General features: G+C 35.8%; 2 protein-coding genes across 2 annotated transcripts in view; one reads left to right on the forward strand and one right to left on the reverse strand.

The window, feature by feature from the left end:
- The window catches only part of LOC110115644 (formin-like protein 20), a 66,571-nt gene extending 63,928 nt beyond the window's left edge, over positions 1-2,643 (forward strand). Inside the window, exons 17-18 of the mRNA XM_020848932.2 lie at positions 1,446-2,000; positions 2,223-2,643. Of these exons, the coding sequence (XP_020704591.1) occupies positions 1,446-1,582 (137 nt within the window). The 3' untranslated portion in view covers positions 1,583-2,000; positions 2,223-2,643. The remainder of the gene's footprint in view (positions 1-1,445; positions 2,001-2,222) is intronic.
- A 1,789-nt stretch (positions 2,644-4,432) lies between these two features.
- On the reverse strand, positions 4,433-5,688 carry LOC110115649. Its single transcript, XM_020848944.2, has one exon. The coding sequence runs from the start codon at positions 5,587-5,589 to the stop codon at positions 4,624-4,626; it is 966 nt and encodes a 321-aa protein (XP_020704603.1). The 5' UTR covers positions 5,590-5,688; the 3' UTR covers positions 4,433-4,623.
- Between the last annotated feature and the right edge of the window lie 4,553 nt (positions 5,689-10,241).

Raw genomic sequence — 10,241 nt, forward strand, 5'->3', positions numbered from 1 at the left:
CATCTGGGAAAATTCTATAAGATGGTAGTGAGGCCTGCAATGCTTTATGGTGCCGAATGTTGGCCATTAAAAGAGAAGCATAATAATAAGTTAAGTGTGGCAGAGATGAGGATGCTTAGATGGATGAGTGGCTTTACCCTTAGAGATAGGATACGAAATGAGCATATACGTGAAAAGGTTGGAGTAGCTCCAGTAGAAGATAAGATTAGAGAGAGTCGCCTTAGATGGTTTGGTCACATAAAAAGGCGGCCTTCCGACGACCCAGTTAAGAGAGTAGAGGTATTAGATTTGACTTGTGTTAAGAAAGGTAGGGGTAGACCTAAAAAGACTTGGTTAGAAAATATTAGGAATGACCTTTCTTTATTAGATTTAAACGAGAATTTGGCTTTTAATAGGACACAATGGAGAAAAAGTATTCATGTAGCCGACCCCACGTAGTGGGATAAAGGCTTGATGTTGTTGTTGTTGTTGTTGTATTCATCCCGCTCGATGAGCTTTGGAGCCGAGTCTGGCTGTGCTCGAACTTGAGCTCGTATAATATACGAGCTCGATTATAAGCTCAAATTCGACACATGAGTTCGATAAGCTCGACTTGTGAGCTCATAAACGAGTCAAGCTCGAGTCAGCTGAGACGAGGTGCAGGTTCTGCGATTATCAAGGGCCGGTAATGGGAGGTGTCAGTACGGGGATTGGGTGCTTGCGACTGTGGGAAGGGAGATCGGTGGAGGTAGGCAGTTGCTTGCGGGATTGGAAGGTTCGGAGGGGACTGGAACAGGGACCTCGCTCGACGAATGAGGTTGAAAGTTGTGGGAGGTTCCGATATAAAGATAATATATAGTAATTACACAAATTAAATGAATGTGATGTGAATTCATAATTTCATATAATAATCAATTTATTTTAATTGCTCATTTTATAAATAATATAATTAAATTTATCATACTATAAACTCAATTGAAAAAAAAAATTCGTATGCGATTGTTAGCTTAGAATTGAGAAAATGTATTCTTTGGTAAAAAAAAAAAAGAAAATAAACATTATTAAAAAATCATAGGAAAATAAAATGAAAGAGTTCTGTTATGTTTTTAATATAATATATTTTAAAATGGTGTAAGATGGCTTTACTTAAATTATTTATGTAATACATTCTAAAATGAAAATATATTATTTAGGCTATGGGTGTTTGTTATTTTTTATTTTTATTTTTAGTTGGATGTGTAGATGGTGTGTCCAATATATATTGACAAATTCATTTGTCATGTTGGTGTAGAGATGCATCTTAGATTGTGCTATTCAGTCCGAACTAAACCAAAGAAAAGAAATTATACTATTGTGAGGGGTCAAACAGTCCGAATGTACACCATAATCATTTTCGTTGATATCAGTGTCTGCTACCTGTCTACGAAAGTTCTTTGCAGGCATTAACCATTTCCTCCACAATGCAGTTATCTCTACTCTGACGACCTTTGTCCTAATGTTTCGGAGAGCACACCAGGAGAATTGCAAACAAGCTGAACTTGAGAAGAAGAAAGCTCACGAGTCTGAAATAGAGAAGTCCAAAAGCTCAAAATTCATCAAATGAAAAAAACAAAAAGAAAATGAGGAAGAAGGCCAAGGAAAAGAAGCACTTGCATGTACTTCTTTTGGTTTTGTTTTTGGTAACAGAAGATAGGCAGAGTGACCAAAAACAGCAGGCAGTGGCGAAGGCTACAGAGCAGCAAAAATAACAACGTTGTGAGATGAGATTTAGGATCCGTTTGGGACGGCTTTTTAACTGCTTTTTAAATCAGCTTTCTAGTAAAAAATAAAATGTTTGTACTAAAAAGCTACTTTACGAAGCAGTAAGAAAATCGTCCCAAATGAAGCTATAGCATTGACATATGATTTACTGACAACCACCTCAAAGAATCTGCTGTGTGCTTGATCTGGCAAGAAGTCCCCATAGCCGAATGCAGAGCTTTTCTGTTGGCATCTATCCTGTCAAACGAGAATCTGCTGCGGTATTTAACTGATCTGTAGCTCATAGATTTGTGATCGGTGATATTAATCTGTTCGAGTTTGGAGTGTTTGAATTCTCACAGTTGCATGGACTACATCCATTCGATTGTAAGGGATTTTTGGATCGTCCAAATCGAGCAGTTAATGTTATGGAGTCACGATGAGTTTAATTCTTGCACTTTTTCTTTTTATATAATAATTGAAATTTCTTCTTCTTCCTGCAGGTGTTTTTGAGGCCATAAGCTATCGTTCTTGTTTGATGCTGCCCTAGATTCCGCAACCATTGTATATAGTTCTTTTCCCTATTTTTTGGTTATTTTGATGATTCCTCTATTTTTTAATTCTTTATAGGTTGTATATGTATTAGAGCGCAGCTCATATTGGTTTGTTGGTTGGGAGCTTTGTCTACCAATCAAGAAGTTGGGTTCGAGTTTTGCGTATGTGTGGTGTGTGAGTTTGTCTTAATTGACCTAAGTATGTAAAAAAAAAAAGAAGAAATATATATATTAGCTAGGCTGGTCTATAACAAAGGGAGAAAAGAGATGGCAACTTTTATATTCAATTGATAAATAATGTATGTTAGAATGCAGTGTTGTATCATATGTGAGACGGCTTAATTTTATCTTTTCCATTTCGGAAGGCATAATTTCTTCTTCTTTTTTCGTGTTGTTTGAATGTGACGCATGTTTTTTCGGAAACTTCATTTCCTTATTGTTTTGAGAAGCGTTATGATTGTAGCTTCTCCCTTTAAAATCTCCATTTCTTTGATTGATATTTTTGAAACGGAAAAGTTAAAGAAACCAATGGAAGCCTTATTCTCCCACGTTTAGCTGCCTTGGATGCTTTAGCTGATTCGGCTGCTGTCTAAGGGTCTGCTTGAAAATGACTTTTGATGTTTTTTTATTTTATTTTTTGAGTAGCAATGTTTGTTAGCTTTGATTATATGGAAAGTTGAAAGCAGCTCTTCTAGCATGATGATTTAGATAGTTTTTTGCAATCAAAGTATTCTTTTATTTGAATTTTAGCTATTTATTTAATGAATAAATTGGCTTAATTAATTATGTATTAATTAATAATATTTAAGTATATTATAATAAAATAAAAAAATGATAATATTTGTTGCTATTTTATCAAATGAATTCAATTTTTTTGTTCATTTAGATAACAGATCTATCAAACTCGTATGTTTTATTTCAGGGCTCGTTACAAACACTAGTTACACAACAATGACAGCCATATCAAATTGAGCTCAAATTACATTGGAAGCACCGTGGTTTCTATAAAGAGAGAGAGAGAATTATCAAATTAATACAATCGAAGGAATTTTTTTCTAACTGCCCTAAGTCTAAGAAGTGCTTCAATTCAATAAATTGATATTTCATTGGTATTCGTCTTGCATCAGATGCCCTAGTGTGGCAGGATTACTTATTATGTACGGACGTTAAACGTCGTCTGGAGATCAATTAGAATGTGTCATGTCACTCTTTTGCTCGGTACTGCTCGGTACCGTGGCTTGGTTTTTGATGATGTTGCACATTCTGATTGGTCTTTAAATAGTATTCTATATTTGGTCTCTTTATATAATATTTTCTCGTGTGGCAGGCGCATGTTTATGCACCTGCATCGGAATCCTAACACTTTACTGGCCGTGCCACATACAATAATAGGTTGACTACAGCATACATGGATTGGGTTTAAATTAATTGATTAGGTTTTAAGCTAACTTACTCCTTGATTTTCTATACATAGAATCAAATACATATTTAATTCTTGAAGAGAGCAGGAAAAATCCTTCAAACCGCAACTGTTAGATCTCAACCCCCAGGTCTATATTCTAACAACCAGAAAAATATATCAATTGAATCAAAAACTTTGGTGTGACTGAAAATTTGTTCAATATTTCAGTAATCTTCTCTTCATGCGGAAGTCCTAGGTTTCGTTTGGGGCAGTTTTTTTACTGCTTTTTAAAAGCAGCTTTCTAATATAAAATTTTAATTTTTAAATTAAAAAGTTGTTTTAAAAAGTAATAAAAAATCATCCCAAATAAAACCTTTCACCTCATTTGTTTGTGACATGTTGGAATGTGTTCATCTTACATGTTATTTCTCTAACTTTTTTAATCATCGAGACTCAGCTCATTGCTTGCTTTTATTCATTTATAGATCGGCTTCGCATTCCAATCTTTTTAATGGGACTTTTCTGGTCAGCAAATATTGAAGGACTTTGTCCTCATTAAATTAACTGCTGGTTAGACAATTATCTTCTTCTCTACCATACAAAAATATCAAATATAACCTGGAATTTGTTCCAGACAAGTAAACAACTCTGAGAAATTCGGTATTATTTTACATACAAAAAATAAGGAAACTGTAGCTGCAGTAATTCAGCAAAAATTTTATCAATTCAACTTGAAAAACATTATACAGAACTCCAGTTTCCATCTCCCTTTTCTTCTCCTTCTGTTCTTTTTCTTTTTCTTTGCAGGAGGAAGAACTCTGTACACCTCCAATAAAGGCTCACAATTAGGCCACAAACACGCACACATATATGTTCATTCCATTCAATCAACTCTAATGTATTCTATTTAAAATGAAAACTCATAGAAAGTTCTGTATCTCTCAACATTCATGCTTCTAAATCCTCCTTCTCCTCTGGGTCTAATTCCAAATGGTAATGGACTCCACTCTCCCAGCTACTAGACCTGCTACTTTTCCTGCAACTCTTATATAACATACAGTTGATGATGACATCAATAACTATGAGGAGTGAGTGCATATAAGTGATTGAGAAGGCCTCCCAAATAACTGAAACACTAAAACTCCTCGAATTCTGCCATGGCTTCATTATCCTGTATTGAAACAGTGCTTCTATTGCAGCCATTGCCAAATTTGCAGGCAAAGCTAATGTTATAGCAGTGGCCTCCCTCCCTCTGATAAGAACACAAGCCTTCAGGATTGGAAGATACCCTCCACAACTCTCCATTGCTGCAACAACGATTGCAAGATTACAAACCACCATTGTGTTTGCAAGCACAATTGAATAGAGAATAGCGCTTCCAGCTGAAAGAACAAGGATAACATTGACAGAAGAGATGTACAGAGCATCAACAACGTTGAAGACAAGGAAGATTATAGAGAAGAAAGCAGCATTTGCAGAGAGGATGATAAATGAATTGAAGAGGTGAGTTGGTAGCAGAAAGCTGAAGAGCCGAAGGAGAGAGGAGAATGGAGGTGGTGTGAATCTTTTGTAAGGGAATTCTTTAACGATGAGGATCACCGAGGCTTTGGCAAGGAGAAGTAAGGTTAGTGTGAAGGGAAGAGTTGCGGTGAAGGAGAAGATGGTTTGAGATAGCTTGAGGTTGAGGAGGGAGAAGAATTGCGAGGTGGCCGGAAAGCCGGCAGCCTCGAAGAGAAGTCGGATGCGATGGTAGAGAGTTCTGAGGATTGGGAAGTAAGAGGGGGAGAGTGATTGTGAGAGGATGACTGATGCAGAGAAAGGGAAGATGAGGATGGCAGCAATGGAGGCGAGGGAGTGGTAGAAATGAAGAAAGGCATTGATGGATTTCCTCAAGGTCTTGATGACCTTCCCCATGGTGTTGGATGAATGGGACTTCAGTGCTGCAGGCTTGAGTTGTATTTGAATCAAAGGAGACTATGCTTGGCTTAAAAGGAAAGAGAGGATAACTCTCTATTAGCCCCCACAGATGTCAACAAAGTTAGTTTATTAAGTAAATGGTGATCAACATGAATGATAGCCCAACCACTTAACCCAACCACTGAACTAATTGCTCCAAACTGGAGAAGGATATTTTAAATGAAATGCTAATCCTGCTTTGAATCTTCTAAGAGAATGCCCTTCTTTTTCAAATCTAGTACTTCAATTATTTTGTACATTTCAACTAGATATTAGTGTAATATCTCACCGGAATACAAATGAAATGACATTATTTGTTCCATAAAACATATTATAATATGTGAAGTCGAGAGAAGTTCTGCAAGAAATTGAGTGCTACAGCAAAAATTGAGGTTTATACAGTACAGATCTGAAACATTATGAGCAAACAAGATCTGAACTCTTAAGACATAAACGGTGAATCTATAGTTAATTGGGGAAAACAGTGGTTGGAAAGGGAAAGGGAAAGCTAGAGTGGATAAAGGGAGAGATTATTCTGTGCGGACACCGGACAGAGCTTACTGTCTAGAGGCGATTCAGGTGCAGTCACGTCATCCAGTACCGAGCAGTATTTAGCCGCGGTACTGAGTAGAGGGTGATTTGGAGCATTTTCATTGGGTTCTGGATGACGGTCGGCGTGCGCACATAATAATTCATCATAAAAGGACCATCGAGTAGATCACCCATTTGGTGATTGAGTCATACCCAAGTAAATATTAATTTAGGACAATTGTTGTGTGGCATCATGACCTTTTAGGTAGCAAGTCAATTTATTGCGGTGGGACCTTATTTTCCTTGTAGATTAATGAAACTCTCACTTTCTGTTCCTTCTTTTCTTCAATATGGATCCATAAATCAGACTTTTTCACTTAGTTTTTTTTTGGCTACTTCCCTTAAAGGTACATCAACGAAAGTAGAATCCAACCAAGAGGAACTTAGCTTCGAAATGAAGAAGTATAGTGAAGCAAAGAGACTGACAAACAAGTACAAAGAGTAAGAGAGGCTCATTTGAAAATACTTTCTGTTTGCTTTGAAGCTAAAAAATACCAAAAGCAAGGCCCATGCATCCCATGGGTTTGAAGGAAAGTTAGCTATTTTTTGAAAAATTTGCTTTAAAAAAAGCTGTTTTTAAGAAGCACTTTCCAAAAGGTGCTTCTCAACCATATAAAAAAATAAATAAATAAATTGATGGCTTGCAAACAAATGAACAAATGAGAAAAAACAAAAAAAAAAATTCCTGGAATCATCAGCTCACATGCTTTGCAATATCATTAATTGTATATTGCAAGCAAAGCCACTATTAGTGGTCCAGTGAAATTAAACCTCCTTAAAAGGCTAGTATATGTAATTATTAGAAAGATCCAGCCCCTAAAAAACAATCATTTAACTATAAATTATATTGCTGAACCCTGCTATAATACTGGATCCAGCCAAAAGCTGCAAACATTTTCCTAGATTATCAGAAAACCATTTTAATATACCCAATAAATAAAATAATAATAGTCAAGAGAGAGATTTAGGTTTCATTTGAGGTGACTTTTTTATTGTTTTTAAAGCAGTTTTTTAGTACAAAAGTTTTAAAGTTTTTACTAGAAAGCTGCTTTAAGAAGCAATAAAAAAGTCGTCCCAAACAAAACTTTAATCTGAAAAGTGGAATCATGTCCTCTATATCTAAGTTTGGGACAGCTTCTTATTATTTTATGAAACAATTTTTAAGTACAAAAATTTCTGTATTAAAAAGTTGCTTCTTAAAGCAGTAAGAAAGTTAAAAGCTATCCCAAACCAAACCTAACTCCTTGAATAACTTGTGCCATTAGGCCCTACGAAAAGCTTTCGTAGCGGTTTAATCCTTACTCACCAGTTGTAACATCACAATTTGAATCTGAAACTAAAGTTTGGTAAATGAACTAATGAAGTCATGCATTAAATAATGTTAGATACAAAGGAATTAACTGTTTGAAAGTGATTTTAAAAGCTCAGGGAAATTATTGTCAATGCTTTGTCAAAATATAGTGATATAAAGATAAATATTCTTATCTAATCTGTAACCAGAAGAAATAAGAACTTTTAGAAACCTGATACCTACTAAATGGTCAGCAAAAAATACTGAAATAGAATGAACTGAAATATCACCTAACGCTTTCCAGCTTCAGCTAATACAGCATCTCTTTCAGGTAGGATGTGCCATAGCCGGTGCCAAATGGGTGGCCTGACCCAAATCTACTTTTTTTTTTTTTTTTTTTCTTTTTTTTTTTTTTTTTTTTTTGTGACGAGGAAGCACTGTCTATAGGCCAGTGAAAATCCCGGTCGACCTAGCATGCAACCCACACCAATTTACACGGACCAACACTTAAGGCTTTCACTGCTTGCCAAGGGATTTGAACCCGAGACCTAGGCTTTGCCCAACCGGCTCTTCACCACCCAGACAAACAGCGGTGGGTAATCTACTTGTTTTTAATACCTGTTGGACAGCTGCTTTTTAAAAGATGTGTGTAAGGGTTCGTTTGGGGCGGCTTTTTTATTGATTTCTAAAACGGAGTTTTAGTACAATTTTTTTTAATTTTGTACTAAAACTCCGTTTTAGAAAGCAATAAAAAAGCCGTCCCAAACGAAGCCTAAGTGAACAGATAGTGATATGAAGTGGTTACCTGTGGAGAGCTCTGAGGATCTAATTTATTAAAAAAAAACATAGATTTGAATCAATTGGAGCTTAATGGTTAAATGGAGAGAAAATTCTGAAGAGAAGCTAATTGACAACATATAAATTGGGGTTAATGGTTAAATCAATTTGGAGAAGGATGAATTAAATCTCCTTAAAGTTTTGTCTAATATATATCTAAGATTTCGTTTGGGATGACTTTCTTACTGTTTCATAAAGCAGCTTTATAGTAAAAAATAAAATTTTTTGTACTAAAAAACTGTTTTAAGAAGTAATAAGAAAGCAATTCCAAACGGAGCCTAAATCTGATAGATCTTACTTTAAATTTTTACTTGTTTATGCTAAATCATATTTTGTGGAGATTATGTGTTTTAAAATGTTAGTGATAGCCTTAATTATACACCACCAAAGTTTAGGATACTTTGAAAAGTGTTAATCATTTATAATCTTAAAATTTTATTCATCTCATAAAACCGATTGCTTGTCGAAGTGTTTAGATCATTGAAATTGCTAAGAAGGGACCACCATATTTGATTTGATCAAGCACAATGAACTGTGATGAACAATGGATAATTTAATTTTTAATAGGGCACAATGGAGAAAAAAGATTTATGTAACCAACCCCACATAGTGGGATGAAGGCATAAAATTAAGTAAGGTGTTACAAAAATGAGGATGCTCAAGTGGATGAGTGGCTTTACACTTAGAGACATAATGTGAAGCGAGTATATATGTGAAAATACTCTAGTGGCAGATAAGATTAGAGAGAGTCGCCTTAGATGGTTTGGTCACATAAAACATCGGCCTTCCGAATATCCTGTTAGGAGTAGATGTATTTATTGTATACAACTTAAGTTAAAGAAAATAGAGGTAGGCCTATAAAAAACTTAGTTATCAAGTATTATGAATAATCTTTTTTATTAGATTTAAATGAGAAATTGACTCTTAATATGATATAATGGAGAAAAATAATTGATGTAGCTGATCTCATATAATGAGATAAAAATTAGATTTTTGGTTTTAGAATCCTTCGTTTGGCTAGTTGGAAGAAAATAATAATTATTATAAAATGAACCAACGGAATACACGATCCGAGCTTGACCCAACATTCCCTCCCTTGCCCACGAACAATTATTTGGTTCGGTGAACGTACGCTCCTCTACGTTCGGCCACCAATATTTTAGCGACACGTAGCATTAAGAAAAGTCGCCGCCCCGACCCGCCGTTTTTTGGGTTCTCGTACATGCATTTTTTTAATTCCTTTACAAACCGAACAACATCCCATCACTTTTTGGATATATTTCAAATATCTAGCAAATACCGAGTTGTACCTAGTTTTTTCTAGCAATACCGAGCAAATACCTAGCAATACCGAGCAAATACCTAGCAATACCGAGCAAATACCTAGCAATACCGAGCAAATACCTAGCAATACCGAGCAAATACCTAGCAATACCGAGCAAATCCTGAGCAAATACTGAGTTGTACCGAGTTGTACCTAGTTTTTTCTAGCAATACCGAGCAAATACCTAGCAATACCTAGCAAATCCCTAGCCATACCGAGCAAATCCTGAGCAAATACTGAGTTGTACCGAGTTGTAACTAGTTTTTTCTAGCAATATCGAGAAAATACATAGCAATACCGAGCAAATCCCTAGCAATACCAAGCAACTCCTGAGCAAATACTGAGTTGTACCGAGTTGTACCTAGATTTTTCTAGCAATACCGAGCAAATACCTAGCACTACCGAGCAAATCCCTAGCAATACCAAGCAACTCCTGAGCAAATACTGAGTTGTACCTAGATTTTTCTAGCAAATCCTGAGCAAATCCCGAGCAAATCCTGAGCAAAAAAATAAAGCATTCCTGGGTTCCGCTCCGGGTCAAGTCGTCGGGCCGCGCGGTAAAGAGTA

The sequence above is a fragment of the Dendrobium catenatum genome, unplaced genomic scaffold (assembly GCF_001605985.2).
Source record: "Dendrobium catenatum unplaced genomic scaffold, ASM160598v2 fragScaff_scaffold_1449, whole genome shotgun sequence".
Taxonomy (NCBI): Eukaryota; Viridiplantae; Streptophyta; class Magnoliopsida; order Asparagales; family Orchidaceae; genus Dendrobium; species Dendrobium catenatum.